The sequence below is a fragment of the Propithecus coquereli genome, unplaced genomic scaffold, assembly GCF_000956105.1.
Source record: "Propithecus coquereli isolate 6110/MARCELLA unplaced genomic scaffold, Pcoq_1.0 Scaffold377, whole genome shotgun sequence".
NCBI classification, from domain to species: Eukaryota; Metazoa; Chordata; class Mammalia; order Primates; family Indriidae; genus Propithecus; species Propithecus coquereli.
In genome coordinates this window covers 47,392-67,945 of record NW_012149474.1, presented here as the reverse complement: position 1 = coordinate 67,945, position 20,554 = coordinate 47,392, and the positions used below count along the sequence as shown (strand labels likewise).

General features: G+C 45.6%; 2 protein-coding genes across 2 annotated transcripts in view; one reads left to right on the top strand and one right to left on the bottom strand.

Annotated features, from left to right (window-relative positions):
- Window positions 1-306: 306 nt before the first annotated feature.
- Window positions 307-13,187, bottom strand: PSMD13 (proteasome (prosome, macropain) 26S subunit, non-ATPase, 13). Its single transcript, XM_012651986.1, has 13 exons — window positions 13,000-13,187; window positions 11,243-11,321; window positions 8,490-8,524; window positions 8,349-8,404; window positions 7,699-7,742; window positions 7,424-7,510; window positions 5,259-5,430; window positions 4,190-4,269; window positions 3,986-4,111; window positions 2,316-2,378; window positions 1,568-1,648; window positions 1,262-1,378; window positions 307-721 (listed from the first exon to the last, which is right to left on the bottom strand). Exons 1-13 carry the CDS (start codon window positions 13,092-13,094, stop codon window positions 626-628), a joined length of 1,131 nt encoding a protein of 376 aa, XP_012507440.1. The 5' UTR covers window positions 13,095-13,187; the 3' UTR covers window positions 307-625.
- Window positions 13,188-13,734: 547 nt separating this feature from the next.
- SIRT3 (sirtuin 3) overlaps window positions 13,735-20,554 on the top strand; it is a 15,926-nt gene continuing 9,106 nt past the window's right edge. Inside the window, exons 1-4 of the mRNA XM_012651984.1 lie at window positions 13,735-13,848; window positions 16,765-16,956; window positions 17,052-17,284; window positions 18,567-18,667. Coding sequence (XP_012507438.1) covers window positions 16,910-16,956; window positions 17,052-17,284; window positions 18,567-18,667 — 381 coding nt within the window. The 5' untranslated portion in view covers window positions 13,735-13,848; window positions 16,765-16,909. The remainder of the gene's footprint in view (window positions 13,849-16,764; window positions 16,957-17,051; window positions 17,285-18,566; window positions 18,668-20,554) is intronic.

The window sequence follows — 20,554 nt, the reverse complement described above, 5'->3', positions numbered from 1 at the left end:
TGTGCCGGGAGAGGAGGGGCCATGGCCAAAGCCCCCAAGACCTCCCTAGGTTCCAGCTCATGCTTTTTTTTTTTTTCCTCTCTATATTTTTTAGTTGTCCAGATAATTTCTTTCTATTTTTAGTAGAGACAGGGGGCAGGGGGTCTCGCTCTTGCTCAGGCTGGTCTCGAACTCCTGACCTTGAGCGATCCACCCGCCTCGGCCTCCCAGAGTGCTAGGATTACAGGCGTGAGCCACCACGCCCGGCCAAGCTCATGCTTTTTAATCAGGCACAGGCTTGACCTGGGAGCTCAACCCAAGGAAGCAGAACCACACAAAGGTGTTTATTATAGGAACGTTCTTGAGCCACATTGCAAAAGATGTTCACAAAGGTAGATGCAGATGGAGATCAACCTTGGGGTGCGTGTCCTCCAGACTGAAGGGCCACTTCCTGCCTCATCAAATTGAGACTGGGGACCCCTCTGCCCTGCAGGAGAGACCCACGAAGGAGCCTTCTCCCGGTTTTCACAGCAACAACAGTCTCTACTCCACATAGGACCCCAACCCCCACCCAAGCTCAAGGCAAATCTTCTCAGCTGCCAGTTCCATGCGCCGCAGAAACGCCTCCCCAGGCAGGTGCCGGGGCCTAGGTGAGGATGTCATGGGCCTGGTGCTCCACCAGCATCTCCATGCTCTTCACGTCGGTGCACCAGAACTCCAGGCGGTCCTTCATCCCCTTGATCTGAAGTGCAAACCAGGGCCACATGGGGCATTGAGACATGCGTGAGTCACAGGCCAAGTGGCCAACGCCACAGCACCCGATGGGAGCTCTAACCAAAAGGACATCTGAGCTGGGGGAGTTGGGTGTGTGATAGGACTGCCCAGTCCAATCTTATCAAAGGACACTTTTTGAAAAACTTGCATGAAAGAAAGCAGGCAAGAACAGAGGAAATCCACAGTATCGGGTTTCCAGCAAATGTGAGTAAGGTGGGTGTGAGCTCGGATCACAGAGCAGGAAGGTAATTGAGGGGTGCAGTGATCTTGGGATTAATAGGCTCTCAGCACAACCAGCACTGTTGTCGTCATAAGCTTTTAAATGCAGGGTTCAAATCCCAGACTCACATTGTATCAGGTTCTTAGAAAAACCCAACAACAGTAATACATTCTCCAAAACCTCTCGTCTAACAACAGTTTCTTCCTAAATGGCTTCCACCCAAGTGAAACTAAGACAACACAGACACAACTCAAAACACCCACGAAGCATGGGTTTCCATCACATCACCTGTTGTAGATCCAACACGCGGGGCTGCACCCAGGTCATGTGAACACGCTTGTCCACCTCGTCTATACTGCCTCTCACCAGCCCCACCGAGAGCGCCTTCATCACCAGCAGCTCCACCTGTGCAGAGAGAGGGGCTCCTGTAAGACACTCTGACACCCCCCATGGACTCGGGTGGCTTCTGAGACACAGGGTGCCGTTTCTTCTGTCATCTCTGACAGTCGGGGGAGCAGAGTGCTCACACAAGAGTCCCCGCCTCCTCCTGGTGGCAGCTTTGCTGCTGTGACATCCTGAGTCCGGGGACCGTACCTCATTCACTGTGATTTTAGCACTTTTGGCAATTTCTTCAAAGGTGAGTTGTCTGTGATTGGCAGGTCGTGTAAAAGTCATCTGAAAAAAATTTTTGTCATTAACTATTGAAAACTCTTTTTCCAAACAAAAATTGTCAGAGAACTAACTGATTAGGATATTTTTGTCAATTCTTGCTCTGAAAATAGAAATCATCTTACTAGTACCCCCAACATTACAAGTTTCCTAATACTGGTCACGTATCTTGCTAAGAACCATCTTTCAATAGTTAGATAAGAAGGTTAATGGCAAAAATAAGCTTTATTGGAATTTTCTGGAATTCCTGAATAACTGGAATAACCATTATTCAGTCCCAGAATAAGTGCTTGAGGCCACCACGTGGGCTACCATGTGAATCAAAAATACAAGGTCCATTTCCTCAGGAAGCTGAAATCCTGGTGTGGAAAGACACGTGAGCACACGGGCAAGAACGGCTGTGCCACGAGGGGGTGCTGCGCCAGGGTGGAGGAGCAGCTATTCATTTCAGCTCAGACGGCCAGAGAAGGCCTCTCCGAGGGGGCGGCACCTGAGCTGAGACCCATCACAAGCTTAAAACGCAAGTGGTGGTGAAGGGAAAAGGAAGGTGGTGGAGAGTGGCGTGGGGCAGAAGTATCACTGAGGTTTTAACCTGCACTCAGGAGAGGCTTGGAGTCTGCAGGACCTTATCTGGCCAGGACCAGAGACAGAGTAGCTCCTGGCGTGTGCTTACCTCCATGAGGCACAGCAACTGAATTTTCCTCAGGAGCTGGGCTTCGTTGGCTGCTAAATCAGGCTGCGAAGTGTAGAAAGACAGAACAATGTCGTCCACGTTTCTGCGTATTAGTTACCTAACCGGGACTTTGGAATTCTTTCTGCAACAGTACATTGAACAAAAAGAAACTGGGCAGATCCAAACAGTTTACACTGTAGATGGCTGAAGCTCACTAATAGGTTTACTTGGTTTGTACTTCACTTTCTTAGGAATTCTACAGAAGAGTACCTAACTGAAAGGCTGTTTCTTAAGACGGGAATTTACACGAAAGATTTACAGGAATGTTAACAAACACCATCAGGCAGGGCCACGAAGACTCTGCTGGCGCAAGGTACGTCAGGAAAGCCCCTCCTCGTCCCAGAGGCTTTCAGGAGGTGCCGCCTGTGTAGTCAACACAGTAAGTGGCATCCCTGCGAAGGACAGACTCTGCATGTTCTAGACACTTGTTCTGAATCAAAAGAGCAAGTTATTCATTTATAATGAAAAATATTGTTGTCCTGAGAACTAGAATACACTGTCTGCAAGACTGGTACAATCTCTCCTTGTGGGTGTATCAAAGGGTTATTTGGTGAGCACAGAATTAAACCAAGGAGACTTGATTTTTTGATTCATAATGTTTAGCAACTCGGACCCTGATGCAGGCAGCTCCGGCAGGGACATTTCTGCCACGGACACCTGACAGGTCAAGCTCTTCAGAAAGGGCCTCCCACTACCCCTGGACAGGCTTTTGCTGCTTGGACAGGTACTGCTCGAAAGTGCCTCTGAATGTCCTGTTTTTGTTTCTTTTAATTGCTACGGCTAGCCATCTCTGAGTGGCTCGTTTTTTCTCTGGGCTATCAGTACACACTCAGACCACAGGTGGGCCTGGTGGGATGCCTTCTGCCTCCGCACAGTGCCGTCAGCCGTATCTACTCTGCTCCATTATGTGTGAATTTTACAAGGCTACTTTAAAATTTGAGAAAATTGAAAGTTTCAGAAAAGTACAAAAATAACCCAATAACTCCAACCACAGTTAGTATGTTAGTAATATTTGCTTCTAATAATTTCATTTAAAAAAGACCAAACTTACTGTTAAAGCTCAAGTCCTTGTTAAGCACCCCTCACTAACTCCTGCCTCCTACGCAGGCTTTGAAACCCAGTGCCTGCCCTCCCTGCCTGACTCCTGAACCGACCCCTCCCCTGCCCCGCCCCACCCGCACTCATCCCTCCCTCACCTGCACGCTCTCCCACTCCCACCCTCGACGCCCACTCACAGGAGCCTCACACGCTCTCCCAGCACAGCAGACATGCTGCGAGTTTCCCTTCGCTCTGCCAAGCTTGCCGTTCACTCACCCCCACGGCACGCAGAGCATCCTTACTTCCAGGACACCTTCTGTGAGACCCCCCCAACGCAGCACAGACGAAGGGCCCTTACTCTACTCCATCCTCTCAGAACACCCTCTACTTTTCCTCTGCAGCACTAAGCCATCTTGTAGCTAACTAACCTCTTAAGCTTCCTGCTCTGAGAGAGCAAAGACCTGCCTGTCTCCATGTCCTCTCTGCTCAGGGCCTCCCTGTGTGCCTGGAGTGTAGCTCAACAAACATCTGCAGAATCAGTGAACAAACAGCCGGGCATCGTGGAGACCCACCTGCTGGCCCCAGGCCGTCTTCAGAGTCTGGAATCTCTCCACGTTACCACTGTTGAAGGCATAGAGGGTGTCGATCAGCCACTGCCGGTCAGTGCTCCGCAGCGACTCCAGCACGGGGTGCATGAGCTGTGAGGACAGGTGGTCAGCTCATAAGAAAAGCCAGTCTCCCCCTTGTTAGAGAAGCTGAGCCCAGGGCCAACTTACGAGTTCTCCGAAGTTAAAAACTCCCTCGCCAAGAAGTCCTGCCAGTCCCAGCGTGAACGCTCTCTCCTGCTGCTCAGATACTGTGTAGCAACACAGGCCCAGTTACAACAATCAGTCCTGTTTGGCTTTAAAAATCTTACATAACAGAAAAGTAAAGAAACCATTCTTTGGAATGGTTAAATTACAAAGCCTTAACATCAGTCATCTCCTCTCAAGTATTGGATTGACTTAGATTTTACCAGGAACCATATGAGTTTTGCGGAAAGCACATTCATTTGTTACTTTTTCCCTAAATTTATGTGAATCTATTCCTGTTTTCAGGCTATACTGCTTCCTAGAGTAATGATTTCCTTAAATCCTTTACTGGCTATGGGAAGTAGTACTACCTCTTATTTTATTTATCTTCATATTACCGAATTTAGCCTCTTTTTAGTCTAGAATTAATGTACTTTCTGTTCCTATACAGCAAGTCCTTTATTCTCTTGACCACATTAGTTGCTCTTCTTAATACATTTTTCTTGAGATACAGTAATCAGAACTACATCAACATTTTTAAGCATTGCTGGTCTTGTGAGCCTCAACAGTACATTGTGAGAAACATCTAAAATACACTAAAAATCTCTTTTCTAAAAACGTATTTCTTATACTTTTCCCAAAACCCACTGGTCACTTTTCTTTCCACACCTGAATCCTTGTAAGATTTTATAATTTATTCCCAGAAGTCTGAAATTTCAGTTTTCAGAACAAGGGGTCAGCTACAGGGGTAGGGTGGTTAGAAGGTACTTACATCCTGTACCTCGTACAAAAACCTCTGACCTAGGTACTGTGAGACCCTTTGAGAAGGAATGGTAGAGGGGCTGGGAGGAATTAGCCTCACTTTCAGCTGAATTAAATGCTAGAGACAAATACAATGTAGAAACTAAAGCTTAAACAAATCTTTCCACCTTTTCTTCAAAACAGAATGAATCCATCTGAGTAATTTCTGAGACCTATTACCTCAAGCACCTCATAGCTGCTGTGTTTGGAGAACACACTCCTGTGTCACATGGACTTCAATGGCCCACGTTACCTGGTAGATCCTTGATGTCAACACAGCCCAGAAACCGCAGAGCATCTTTGTAGTAGGACGCGTGATTTCCGATTGTTTGATAGTATTTACTGGAGAGGTCGTAGAAACGACTGTGAACTGATGTCACACCGGGCAGGTTGTTGAGCATCTCCTCAACATCTTCAATTGTTTCCTATACATAGGAAGCAAAATTGTCTTTCTTTTTAACTTAAAAGATTTTTAAAGTAACACATCACAAGATAAAGAGTATAAACCACAGGCTTGGTGCAGTGGCTCATGCCTGTAATCCCAGTACTTTGGGAGGCTAAGGTGGGAGGATTGGTTGAGGCCAGGAGTTTGAGACCAGCCTGGGCAATGTTGAGACCCCACCATTACAAAAAAAAAAAAAAAAAAAAAAAAAAAAAAAAAAAAAAATCAGCTGGGTGTTGTGGTATACGCCTGCAGTCCCAGCTACTCAGGAGGCTGAGGCAGGAGGAGGATCCCTTCAGCCCAGGAGTTTGAGGCTGCAGTGAGCTAGGCTGATGCCGCTGCACTCCAGCTCGGGCAACAGAGCAAGAACCTGTCTCAAAGAAAAAGTATAAATCACAAAGGCAAAGACTGATCAATGTGACCACATCAAAATGGAAAACTTCAATTCATTCAAAACACAGAAAAAAAGTACAAAGACAAGCTACACATTAGGAAGCAACATTTATAGCACGTGTAACCAACCAGGAATCCTGACGAAGGAAATGTACAGAACTCCCACAAGCCATCAGGAGACAAGCAACACAGCAGAAAAATGGGCAAAAGACATTAACAGGCAATTTACAGAACTGGAGACATAAATGGAATAGGCAATAAATCACTAGTAATTGAGAAATGCAAATTAAACCCCCAGTGAGATGTTACTTCCTTTCCACTAGATCAGCAAGAGTCAAACAGTCTGAAACCATCAAGTGTTGAGAACACAGAGCTTCGGGAGTGCTCGTACAGTGCTGTGGGGGCACGAGCCACCTTGGAGAAACACCCGACAACATCTGATAAAGGTGAAGGTGCATATGCCTTATACCTGCAGTCTCCAGGAACCTGGTGAGATTCTGCCCATGCACACAGGGACCAGGCACAGAAATATTAATAACAGCAACATTTGTAATAGAAAAAACAGGCAACATGCCTTCAACAGGAGACTGGATACATATGTTGTGAAACACTTACACAACGAAATGCCATACAGAAGCAAAAACGCACTGGTTACACATGTCTGCATGATGGCTCTGAAACCTGGTGTGGAGCCAGTATCCTAAAACGTACTTAGCACAAGATACTCGTATTTAACAACGCATAAAGAAACACAACACACAGGCATGAGAGGAGCCTTGCTGGCAGAGACCAACCCGAAGGCTGTGGGAGCTGTGCGGTGCTGCTGCATTCCTGAGCGGGTGGGGACCCAGGGATGCCCGTTACAGCTTTCTTTATGGTGACTGAAAGCTTCTATGTATGTATTAGATATTTCAAAACAAAATGCAATAGGTACGCATATGGGGCTAAGACTGAGAAGCAACGAACAACAAAAAGTATTTGGTAGGGCAATGAGAACATGAATACTTTTAATCCCAAAACTTTCTTTCATATTACAATTACCAAAACAAACACAAACACACGCAGGGCCCAGTTAAACAAGGTAAACTGACCACATATGTTGGTCTCACTGCCACCCAAATCCACACCTGTGTCCCAAATTGCACTAAAATGAAAATAAGAACACAGACAGGAAACTTCCACAACACTGAGGAGGCAGAAAGACGACGAGGGAGCAGCACACGACCCATCAGTGGCAAGCAGGCTGACTCTGGTTAAGGAGAACACACGTGCTTCGGACCAGCCGAGGCCACGTGGAGTGAGGTGGGGTGGAGGTGCTGCAGGCACACGGGAGAGTGCTTTTGTTTAAGGGTAATGGGCATCGTATCAGCAACTTACTCTTAAATGGTTTTGAAAAAAACTATACATATACACACAGAGAATAAAGCAAAAGTGGTAAAAGGTTAACAATGGGAAATCTAGGGGTTCTTTGTGTTATTTTTGCAACTTTCCTGTTATTTAAAAATATTTTTAAATAAAGTTTTTATTGTGATAAACAGTAAACTTCTTAAACTAAAGATAAATCCATATTATGGTGATCTCACCTTTGTAACCTGTAGGTCCCCGATGTTTAATTTTAGAGCTCCGATTGCTGTTTTACAAAGAATCACTGCCTCATCACTACTTTTCACCTAAAGACATCAAAAAACAAGGAATCTCAGAAATGTGGGCAGCTGACTAACAAAGTCAGCCAGCTACTGTACATTAACTTAACTTTCATGACTAGAGACGCTGTGGTCTCTGAAGGTGTGGACAGTGAGCACTGACACAAACTGTAAGTCGCATATATTCTAAAAGGTATCGCTTAAACCTCGTTTACCTTCTCACGAGTCTTTTCCAGAAAAGTAAGAGCCACATTAGGATCTAGAAAAGAAAGGAACAAAGTCAGAAGAACCACTAACAGAGTACCTTTATGGACTGGTTTTACCAACCAAGACACATTCAGGTAGGATAATCTTTAGGTTTAGATCATAAAGTATAATAAAAACATAACTTAAAATCTTACATACACACACACACACACACACACACGCACACAATATGTATATATATATTTTTTTGAGATAGTCTCACTCTGTTGCCCTGAATAGAGAGTACCATGGCCCAGCCTAGCTCATTGCAACTTCCAACTCCTGGGCTCATGTGATCCTCCTGCCTCAGCCTCCCAAGTAGCTGGGACTACAGGTGTGCACCACCACGCCCAGCTAATTTTTCTATTTTTAGTAGAGATGGGATCTCACTCTTGCTCATGCTGGTCTCGAACTTCTGAGCTCGAGCGATCCTCCAGCCTTGGCCTCCCAGAGTGCTGGGATTACAGGTGTGAGCCACCATGTCCGGCTGCCATTTTGTTTTGATAAGCTAAAAATCTTCTATTGTCAATCAAAATACAAAAGTTCAATTACCTTACATTTCATGATCATTTTAACTACCATTTGGATCTGTTCTTTGACGAAACAAAGTGGGACTTACCAGTCATCTGTCTAACGACATGAAGAATGATTTCTACCAGAGACAAAGGATTCACCCTGAAATAAAAACCACCAGTCTTTGAATGTCAATGAATATAGATATACTCATTTTCAAAGTAAAAAACTGACAAAAGGGTTTTACCTGTGTTCAAATTCACTGATGAAGTTTTCATAAAGCTGTGAAACCAAAATATGGAGAGAAATTATAGGATGTCTTTCAGTCTGCAAAAATCAAGACCCGCCAAACATTGTTTTTAGTTGAACAATAATCAATATTATCAAGTTATGATTTTGCAAACCAAAATGCCCATCACATAGTAAGCAATGCATAAATGTTTGCTTAAGGACAGGAAACCCACATTAAGGCTTAAGTTCACACAAATGATTGCCAATGCATTATTCAAGAAAATTAGGATTTCTTTCTACCTTTGGGAATTAGAGCACAGACCTACAAGAATTTCCTAAAGACCTATCCCTATATTCTTTCTCCAAGATACTATAAGAAAAATAGACCATCAGTTTGAAATGTTCGCTAATCATACAGAATGGAGTGCCTTCGCATTTCAAAAGGTTAAGGCTAATTATGTACCATTATCCAATTTCTTAGCCATTCAGCACACACTTGAGCTCTTCCTCAGACTCTATGCTAAGTACTACAGACACAGAATGTGTAGGATAAATGATGTCTCTTTGAGGAGCTCCTGGCCTAGTGGTGAAAGCAGTCTTTAAACAAATAAATGACAATACTGTGAGTTCAAGAGCAAGGGGAAAGAAAAAAAAAAAGCCCAGCCCAAGGGAGAGGCTTCAAACAAGGTTATTCCAGAAGTGGTAATATTGAGTTTCAAGGAATGAAGAGCAGTTAGAGAGATGGACATCTGTTGTGGGAGAGGGGGCAGTTGAGAGAGGAACATTCCAGACAGGAACAGACAAGTGCAAAAGCACTAAAGAAAAAACTACATTATGTTTCAGGAGTATTTCCGAAGGACACAGAATAGGAGGCACTGAAGATTGGTCTCTCTTCAAAATGCAAGGCTGAACCAGTGGAAACACATGATCACACTTTTATTTTAGAAACATGACTAGGGGCTGAGAGGACAGCAAGGGAAAAGACTGAGAGAGACTACCAGTAGCCAAGACAGGAGAGTGAGGGAGCAACAGTGTGAGGATGGATGAAGAATCTGAGAGAGATGTGCTGGTAAGCTGAACGACTTGGTCAGAGGTGAGCAGGTCATAGAGCAAGGGAGCTGACAACGACCCCTTAGCTTATAGCTAGGTAACTGGGCAAAAGGAGTGCCCGGTGTGGGCAAAGTAGGGAGACGCAACCTCCAAATGACCTCAACTTTGGATTAGGAGAGCCTGAAGCTCCTCTGGAATATGAAGGCAGAAAGATGGAAAGATCCCTATGGCAGTTATTTAAATCTGGCACACAGCAAACAGCCATCTACATAAAATGGTGTTTTCATTAGAAGAGCCTATTCCAAAGATACCTTCCTCATTAAGAGGGAATGTTTTAACTTTTCTAATATCTATTTTAATTTATGGTATTATTTAAAGAAAAAAGCCCACTAAGTACAGAAACTTAAAGTTACTTTTGGTGACTGTAAATTCATGAATGCTATCTATTAATATTTTACACTTATGCGGGCTGCATCTCAATAATTTTTAAAGGTTTATTTTGTCCATGAAAAAAATCATATAGATCTGCCAACCTGAATAAGGATCATATTACCAGGAGGTTGAGAAAATATTTTGCCATATGTGGAAAAGTGATTCAAAGGTAAGAAAGCAAAGGATAGCGGTAAACAATTATGAATTATCTATCACAATGATATAGAACCTTAGGGAACAAGTATTAAGACAGGTCTCATTTATCAGTTTTTCACATAATCTAGAAGAAAGAATGCCCAGCAAAATCTCTAGGCTTATAGATGATTATAAGTTCCTTTGAGTAGTAAAATGTCAGATTGATAGGTATAAACCACAAGAAAATCTTACAAGCTCAGGCGGTGGGGTAGTAAGGTGGTAAGCTGCACTGTGAGTAAATATAATGTATTCAGAAGAAATAACTCAAGCTATAATTATAAGCTAGCTATCAGTTATAATGCTGGTATAAACCTCTGATTCATCCAGAATCAAAGAAAGGCCTCAGAGAGTAAGATGTCACAAAAGACTTCAAGGAGCACGCTACCAATGAGCACATTTGTGAGGATTTGCCAGGGGATCTGGGGGAGGCTAGGAAAGAATAGGTGTTTTTTTTTGTTGAGAAAATTCTAAAAGTGCTCTATCACACAGGCAGCATGATATTATGCAGGACTCCCCCTCTAATCCCTCTCACTCTCAACCAAAGTACAAAAGGTGCTCTATTTCCACACTACTCAGGGCAGAAAGTGTTCAGGCAAGCAAGTGGAGTTGGTGTAGGCAAGTGGAGTGATGGCAGTTATCTAAAAGATTCCTGTGGTAATCCTCCTCTACACCCTACCCAGCCCTCTAATTGGTTTTGAACTTTTAATTTTTGCATAACAGTTTCCCAAAAGTAGGGTACTCAAAACAAACAGTCTATGAATAATAAGAAACTGGGGCATGCTATAACAGAGCATGCTAGAATTTTAGAAGAAGCTAGAATGTTTGCGTTTGAATCCTCTTCTGTCACTTATTACCTGTGACCTATGGTAAGTTACTGAAACTCATCTGCTTCCACATTAAAAAAAACGATAAAACTACTACTTATCTTCTAATATTCTTATGAAAAATAAAAGTAAATATGTAAAGCATTTAAAACAGTACTCGACACAATAACAGGTATAGCTTATTACTATTATCATAAAGCCCATCTATTATTTTAGAAAGTCTTTCAGCACATTTATATAGCCTGACCTAACAAGGTAAATTATTTACCTTAATGAGACCATCTCCTTGAGCAAAGCACGGATCCTGCACAAAATCAAGCACCTGAAGCGTCAGCTGATGCCACAACCTGAAAAACATAAGGCCCTTGAGACTTAAAAACTAATATCCAGTGACAGACACTTTCAGCCTTGCCAGTCCTACCAAGTAACAAATACACGTTGAGTATCTCTAATCCAAAACTCCAAAATCAGAAGTGCTCCAAAATTCAAAACTTTTTGAGCACTAACATGAGGTTCACAGGAAATGCTCACTGGAGCATTTCAGATTTTGGATTTTGGATCAGGGATGCTGAACCAGTAAATATATAATGCAAATATTCCAAAATCCAAAATACTTCTGCCTTCAAGCATTTCAGATAAGGTATACTAAACCTGTACTAACTATTAATAGTCTCTACTGTGTAGCAGAAAGAATGCTAACACAGAAGCTAATAAACCTCAATTCTTTTCCTGGCCTTGCTACCTCAATGTTCATGTCACCTTCAGATAACCTCACTTCTCTAAGACTCAGTTTTCCCACCTATGAAATGGAGAACACCTTTCTAGATTATCTCAAAGGGCTACTGTGAGGTTTGCCGGGAAACCAGAACTTTGAAATCATACAGATCTAAGTTGAAACCCCAGCTCTTCTACTTACTAGCTGAGTATCTCAGGGAAGGTGATTAAACTGAGCTTCAGTTTCCTCATCTGTGAATGGGATAAACAAAGGATTAAATGAGCTAATATATATAAAACCACTAGGACAGTGACACAGCACTTAATCCAAAAACCAAAGGCTAATATTTAATAACGCAGATAAAATGCTTTGAAAAATACAAAGTGCTATCCAACACAAACAATTATTTGTAAACACTAATAATTTGCTCTCAAAAACTGCTAACAGCAGAAGGTTGCTGAATGCTCAACATCACCAAAACATGTATTGAATGTCTATGTGAAAAGTAGTATGTTAAATGTTAGAGTTGTTAACAGGGAAGTTACTACAGCAGGCATTATTTTCCTACGGAATAGTTCTAGCCCAATGCTAGCAATTTATTCTACTCATTTTAAAAGAGGTTGGTGCTTAGCAGCAATAATTTAATTGTTCTGAAAGTCATCCTGTTTCTAAACAAACCCCAACTCCAAGATCTCTCTAGGGGCACAAAGCCCAGCGTGAAATACAATGGAAAGTAGGGATAACGGGAGAGGGGGAAGCGGCTGTACCCTGTCCAATCAGTTGCAGCACCAAAGGAAAACAAAACTGCACTGTCCTCTGCTTTATCCGCCCCAGACCGTGAGAAAGATAACTGCAGATACAGTCACACCGTGACAAGGCTAAGTACAAGTCACCAGGATCTATTTCCCAAAAGGGGGTGTCAACCTAGGCCTGGAAGTGTGTTTGCTTGTTTGCAATTAAGACCTAAAATCACAGGCCATCCCTGAACCCTTTTAGTAAGACCAGAAGGAAAGGGAGTTTAGAAGTCTCAGTCATAGAACCTCGGTCAGGAAAGCAGTGAATCCCACACCCAGACATCCTGGCTACAGGTTTGCTCCTTAGTCCTCGCAGGCTGTAATCCTTTTTTCTCCTCCGCCCTGCCCCTCGGATTCCTCAGCCCACCTCCCGGCCTCGCCGGGCCCCACTCTTCCCACACGTCCCCGCCTCCTCCGGCCTCCCCACTCCGGTCTGACCGCCCTCAGCCCATCGACGTCCGGCCCCTCTGTCCCGCTCTGTCCCCGGGACCTGGGGCCCCGGGCCCCGCTGCTCACTTTTTCGTGTAGAGCTCCTCCAGACGATGCCACACAGCCGGCTGCCCGGGCCCGGAGCTCTGGCTCTGCTGTAAGAAGCCCGGTACGTCCTTCATATCGGCAGGAAGACCCCGGGACACAGGCACTACCAAAACGTCAACGCTGCGGGGATGGCGACCGGAAATGCTCACTCACTTCCGGCGCCGCGCGGCGCGGGGCATGCCGGGAGCGCCGAGGCTGGCGGCGGCCCGCTGGTTGTCGGGGTAACGGCGTGCCCCGCGGTCCGGGCGGAATCCTCCGCCGGGTGTGCTGCGTCCCTCCCGCGCACCAGGCCGTGCCAAGGCGGCGTCGAAGAGCGTGGGCGTCTGCGGTCGTGTCGGCCGTCTCCTGGCCTTGTGGCGTGAGCCTTCGAGAGCCGCAGTTTCTCCTCCTCAGATGGGACGGCAGTAGTCCCTTCCCAGTGGTGTCTCTCGAGGACCAAGTGTAAATGTAATGCCTGACTCCAGGAGGCGCTCCGGGAGTATTAGTTACCATCACTATCCCGGGGGAAAGGCAGAGAAGTGCAGGCTCCTGATTTGGTCTCTGGGACGAAAGGTCAGGACCAGACCGCGGAACTGCCCCCACTGGGTGTTTTCCTCCCTCTGGGGGCGCCGGGGGCGGGAACATGGCGCTGTGGGGCCGGCGCAGGGCGGGGCTGGGGGCGCTCTGGGCGGGGCCTGCGCGGGGCGGGCCCGAGGACGCCGGCTGCGGGATCATGGCGCTGTGGGGCCGGCGCGCGCCGCTCGTGCTCGGGCTGTGGGGCGCCGGGGCGGGAACGCGCGGCCTTCTCGGGGCCCATGCCGGGCTCGCGGGGCCCGGCGTCCCGCGCAGGTACTGCGAGTGGGCGGGCGGGCCCTCCGCGGTGGTCCTCGACGCCTCGCCCCTCCCCCGGGCGGGTTCGGGGCCGTCCCCAGCCGTTTTGCTGACGACGTCTTGGAGTTCGTTCCGTCTGTACTCAGCTGTAGAAGCCACTCATGGCTGTTGCGTGATTTACTTCACCATTCCCTTATTGAAATAGTTAACGGTGTTTCGTTATTACACGCAATGCTGTGGAGGCTAGCCTCGTTTGCACCTCGCCTTTTGGATAAATTTCTAGTATTTACTGGGGCTGCTGCGTCTAAAGGCATCTACGTTTAAGTTTGTCACTGTCGTCTAGGAAGCTTGTGCGGTTCACACTCCCAGCAGCGTGGTCATACCCGCAATTGCACGTTGTGGAATCCTTTCCTGAAAGCAGCCTGCATGTTTGAACGTCCTAAGGCCCATAGTTGTCAGGAAACAAATGCCCCGTAATGGATAAAGATTTAATGGGGGTACATTCACTTGATGCCGTCTGACACAGCTACTAAAGATACGGGTGACGAGTTTAGCAGCGAGATCCTGAGGAGTCACTGATTCGTCTAAGAAACCTTCATTCTGGGCCAGACTCTGTTCTGGGTGTTGGGGACAGAGCGGGGCCAGGACAAGGACACACGTGCTTCCATGGAGCCAATTTAGATATTGGCAATAATCTGCAAGACCAACTGTCCCTCGACAAGCCCTTGCCACCACTTGTCCTAAAACAGGAAGCGTGGGGTTGCTTGTGAGGAGGAGTCCGTTTGCATGGGTTTTCTGTGGTTCGGATCTTTTGCCCCTTGACTGCAGATTTGGGACTGTGTGTAATTCGTCCTTTGTGTCCTTCCATTCTCGCCCAGGCAGCACCCATGCCTGCCTTTCAGGGTAACCCTACTCCCAGCAAATCTCATACCGTGTAGCATGTGTAAAGTCACACAGCTCAAGTATGTTCTGGACGGTTGGTACAGTTCTGTCCCTGTGTCTTTCAGTGCTCACAGACATTCACTTACGTAGATGAGGGATGTGCTTCAGGTGTCCTGCGTGAGCCGTTGCACTCAGTAAGCACTCAGCAATGGTAATAACTTTCCTCTCATACCTTGTGTGTCTCTCATAGCAGTTTACATTTAGGAGGAGCTCAGAAACTAGTTTGGGTAAAGACCTCGGGTGAACAGATGTCCTAAATGCTGTGTGAGGTGGGGCATTTAATAGGTGGTGGGATGGTTTTGGAGCCATGGCTTTCCCTTCCTTCCTGTCTGCCTGACCAGTTTTCATTAGAAAACCCTTTTGGAGGTTTGCATTCAGGAGCTGAGTGCCTACTGAGCGCAAGGTCTCAAGATGCATTCCTCAAGGGAGCTGGATGGGAAAAAGGCTTAGGAACACTGGCCTTTAGGGAGACCTTTTGTTTGGCTGAAATGAGGGGTAAGGAGTAATGGGGAGTTAAAAGTGTCACTGGGGTGGAATATGTTGTACTAAGACATTGGGATCCTGTGGGGAAAAGAGAACTTTGGGGGAGACCGCGGCAGCAATGTGCAAGGAAGATTGTTGTGTGGGGAGATTTTGCAGTGTTGGTTTTGTAGGGAGCAAAAGGAAAACACAAAAGAGTCAACAGAAAAGTGAGTTAGGATCATCCTAGAAGATAAATTCTGAATTGTACTGACATGTGTCTAAAGATGTGTTTTTTGGGTTCTTATTTCTTGCCTGTGTGACAAATGAGTGAAGAAATACTCTCAGTTGTCTGTTTTTACATCTGTGTTTGCTTCAGATTCATCATTTATTTGGGGAGTGTTGTCAGATTGATCTGTGGAATCTCTTTTCCTGTCCAGTGGTGGTCTCTCTGCTGCAGACAGAGACGTCCTTGAGGATTGTCACGGGGCCAACTGGAAGAACGAACATGGTGGCCCTGGTCTTTGGGGTGTGAGGAAGGGGCCCGTGCACTGGGGCTGAGAGTCGCCAGGGTGATACCAGGTGATGAGGATGGTGGGCTTGGTTAGATGCCAGCCGAGGGCCCTAACAGTCAATAAACCTAGGAGGCCTTTCAGGGCCACGTGGGGCTTTAGTGCGTCATGCCTCCAGCTGCAGACTTTGGTGGGATGTTTTCAGGTACTGCCCCTGGCTTTGTGTTATTGTATTGCTTTTTTTCTTCCTGTTGCTTTCCTGGGTGTTGAGTCACTTACAAAGTCCTAGGGCCTTATTGAAGCCTGTGACTTGTTTATTATGTGTTTTGTGATGTTTTCCTATGAAAGCTCATCTCATACTCCTAACAATTAACCGCTTGAGTGTCTTGGCTTCTGGAGGTGACCTGAGAAGCCCCCTAGAGCTACAGCCTACCTGCTGCCTTGCCTGATTGTATAAGTTTGGCTGCTGAATGGCTGCAGACCTTGAAGATGAACTGTCTGCAGCCGTTTGAACCCCTGGCTATCAGAGGGTGAACGTTTCTTTCTGGAATGGTCTCGAGCCCACTCTTCATCCTAGTATAATAATATTCGGCATAAGGTCTAATTATAATTCTCTTTAAATGTCACTGTATATTCGTCACATCTCAGGTTTGTTAGATTGTGCAGCTCTGTTGAAAGTATTCCCAGAGCTCCCACAAAAGGATGTTCTTGGCTCTGGCTTGAGCCTTCAGTGTGGAACCCTGTTCTCTCAGCACATGCTTTTGATAATGGAAAGTATGAAGTGAGTGCAGTTCCTCTTAACCTGAATTTTTTGCTCCCAGATAAGTCCTGAGTTCTGATTCGGGACTGCTTTCCATGGGCCCAATAGTCATGAGGAAGCTGGTTATTTTAGGAGGACTGGAAAAAAGTACGTGGTCATTCTAGATGGTGGGCTGGTGCAAAGGGGCAGAGCTGTGCTCGTTCTTGGTAGCATGAGATTGGTTGTCATCTGTTACCTTTGCCACTCTGCTTTTTCTGTCAGAATTACAGGTGGAAGAAGGCCCATATCTTTTTCTGTGGGGGCTTCAAGCGTCTTTGGAAGTAGAGGCAACAGTGAGAAGGGGAAGCTTTCCCTGCTGGACATTGCTGAGCTGATTCGGGCCAGAGCCTGCCAGAGAGTGGTTGTCATGGTGGGGGCCGGCGTCAGCACCCCCAGCGGCATTCCAGACTTCAGGTGCTGTCTGCAGTCCCCACTGCCTTCTGCGCTGCTCGTTTACTGCTCTTCCTGGCTCTCTTCCGCAGGGCTCAGTCTTCCTTTTCTTTCTGCAGATCTCCAGGGAGTGGCCTCTACAGCAACCTGCAGCAGTACGACATCCCTTACCCCGAGGCCATTTTCGAACTTTCATTTTTCTTTCATAACCCCAAGCCATTTTTCACTTTGGCTAAGGAACTGTACCCTGGGAACTGCAGGCCCAATGTCACTCACTACTTCCTCCGACTGCTTCATGACAAGGGGCTGCTTCTGCGACTCTACACACAGAATATTGACGGACTCGAGAGAGGTGAGCCCTCTGTCGTCTCACACGTCCTCTTCCCATCAGGGAGGGCTGGAGCCTAGTGCTTGTACTTCATCTTTGGGACTGTTTTTGGGTCACTGCCTGTTCTCCTGGCATACATGCTGGGCTGTGCATTTTGGACAGGACTGAAATTGACGTTGTTTTGCTAATCTAGTGTGATGGTCCCTTTTTAAAAAATTTTATTATGGAATTTTTGAACACAAAAATAAAGAGAAAAACGTAATGAACCCTCATGTCCTCCTCACTGTCTCCATCATGAACACACGGCCAGTCCTTGTTCCTCTGTGTCCTCCGAAACTCCCAGGTTGTTTTGAAGCAAACCCCTCACATCACAAATTTAATCTAGAAATAATATATTTAAATACATCACTGAGTATCTCTAGAAGGTAAAGACTTTTAAAGACGTAACTCTGATACCGTTATCACACTAAGGACTCACTAAAAGTTCTGTAATATTGTCATACTCAGTCTATGATGATTTCTTGACTATATGCGTGTGGTGGCCCAAACCAGTAATTCACAGATTGTGCTGACCTCTGGCCACGCATCTTAGAGAAGTCCTCGGTGGGGCCTTTGCCTTACATGCAGTGACACAGACAGGTGCAGGGACGGTCGGCTCTCAACAGCAGCAGCTCAGCCAGTCTGTAGACACCCTGTCATTTAAGAGGAGCAGTCACCTCAAGTTCAGGAATGTGTTTCCTTGCTGGGAGGGTTCCATAGCTCGGAGCCAGAGAGGCAGGAGTGGATACCCCGTGGTGGAGTTCTCTTCTCCCAGAGATGCAGCGGGGCAGGCCTTTGGGAAAGTGGGAGTTCCTGGCTGTGGGCTTCAGCACCACTGAGTTAGGACCATTACGGGGACCCTGTCCATGCCCACAGTCTTTTGGAACCAGACAACTTTCGTAACAAGTTGTTTTTTGTCTTTTCTCACCAAGCAGTTTTTTTTTAATCTATGATATTTATATCCTCATTTTTACTTGGTGTCCGAAGAATGGAAAATGTGTTCCTAGGTATTAGATATAATTTTATTTGAACTATAGTAATATCAAATGGTTGTTTTGACAGGCTTTGTTTTAACCGTGATTTGGCTCCAGCTGGGAGCCCCTTAACCCCTGTGCCTTATTCTGGTTGGTGCAGCGGCATCGATAGGTGATAAAGGCAGGGATGTCAGGCTTTACTTCCCAGGAGGCCTGTCAAGCCCAGAAGTTGTGCTTTTAGACTTGTGCACTCACCTGAAGGCAGCAACACTGAGCTTTGGTTTGAATTTCAGTGTCTGGCATCCCCGCCTCAAAGCTGGTTGAAGCTCATGGAACCTTTGCCTCTGCCACCTGCACGGTCTGTCGAAGACCCTTCCCAGGGGAGGACTTTTGGGTGAGTTACCCCACTGACGGTCTCCCTTCTGCACTTCACAAGGCTGGTGGGGGGTGATCTGGTAAAGTGCATTTGTAAGTGTCAAGTTGGGAGGACAATAGTACAGTAATAGTGTGAAAATATTTTTCTTTATTTTAAAATGATGTGAAGGGATTTGCATTTTAGGGAGGTTTCATAGAGACCGGGTCTCGCTCTTGCTCAGGCTGGTCTCGAACTGTAGTAAGTTTTGAAATCAGGCAGTGTGAGTGCTTCAACTTTATTGTTCTTTTTTAAGATTGTTTTGTCTATCTGCGGTCCCTTGAGATTCAGTATAGATTTTAGGATGGGTATTTTTTTTTTTTTTTTTTTTTTACTATTTTTTATAAAATAGACTATTTTTTAGAGGAGTTTTAGGTTCACAGCAAAGTTGAGTAGGAAGTACGGACAGTTTCCATGTATCTCTGTCCCCACATGTGCACAGCCCCCCCCACTGTCCACCGCCCCCCCACAGTGGTCCGTTTGTCACAGCTGATGAACCTGCACTACACATCACTGTCACCTAGAGCCTGTGTCTTACGTTGAGGTTCACTCTTGGTGTGGGACGTTCTTTGGTTTTGGACAAACGTGCAATGACACGTGTCCCCATTATAGTATTGTCGGAACACATTCACTGCCCTGAGAGTCCTCTGTGCTCTGCCTAGTTGTGTCTCCCCCCACCAACCCCTGACAACCACTGGTCTTTTGACTGCCTCCACAGTCTTGCCTTTTCCTAGATGTCGTAGAGTTGGAGTCATACGAAGGCAGCCTTTTCAGATTGGCTTCTTTCACTTAGAAAAATGCATTTAAGTTTCCTCCATGTCTTTTCATGGCTTGACAGCTCATTCCTTTTTAGCTCTGAAGAATATTCCATTGTCTCATACCACAGTTTATCCATTCACCTACGGAAGGACTTGTTGGTTGCTTTCAAATTTTGACAAATGAATAAAACTGCTGTAAATATTCATGTGCAGCTTTTTGTATGGACATAAGTTTTCAGCTCATTAGGGTAAATACCAAGGACTGTGATTGCTGGATCATATGGTAAGAATATGTTTAGTTTTGTAAGAAACGGCCAAACTGTCTTCCAAAGTGGCTGTGCCATTTTGCATTCCCACCAGCAATGGATGAGAGTGCCTGTTGCTCCACATCCTCACCAGCATTTGGTGTTTCCAGTATTTTGGATTTTCTAATAAGTGTGTAGTGGCATCTTGTTGCTTTAATTTGCAGTTTCCTGATGGCATATGATGTGGAGCGTCATTTCATACGCTTATTTGCCATCTGCATATCTTCTCTGGTGAGATGTCTGTTCTGGTCTTTTCCCCATTTTTAAATTGGGTTATTTTCTTACTGTTGAGTTTCAAGAGTTCTTTGTGTATTTTAGATAACAGTCTTTTATCAGACACGTCTTTTGCAAACATTTTTTGCCTGTATTCCATTCTAGTAGCTTGTCTTATTCTCTTGACAGTGTCTTCCACAGAGTGGAAGTTTTGAATTTCGATGAAGTCCAGCTTAGCAGTGTTTTCTTTTGTGCATCCCGCCTTTGGTAGTATATCTAAAAAGTCATCACCATACCCAAAGTCATCTAGGTTTTCCCCTGTGTTATCTTCTAGAAGCTTTGTTGTTTCACATCGAGGTCTTTGGTCTGTTTCGCGTTAATATTAGTGAAGTATGTATGGTTTGTATCTAGGTTCAGTTTTTGGCGTGTGTCTGCTCAGTCCCAGCGTCCTTTCCCACTGCATGGCCTCTGCTCCTTGGTCAAAGATCTGTTAACAATGTACGTACGTGTGTATCAGTTTTGAGCTCTCTGTTCTGTTCTATTGATCTATTGGTCTGTTCTTTCACTAATATAGCAGTCTTTTTTTTTTTTTT

Bases quoted from the DNA above. Each gene is read 5' to 3' on its own strand.
- PSMD13 (XM_012651986.1), bottom strand. From the start codon at position 13,094: ATGAAGGACGTACCGGGCTTCTTACAGCAGAGCCAGAGCTCCGGGCCC. The intron at 8,405-8,489 runs GTAAAACCCTTT...TTTTTATTTCAG, and splicing joins ATCAGTGAATTTGAACACAG to GGTGAATCCTTTGTCTCTGG. The intron at 722-1,261 runs GTGATGTGATGG...TTTGCACTTCAG, and splicing joins GCGTGTTGGATCTACAACAG to ATCAAGGGGATGAAGGACCG.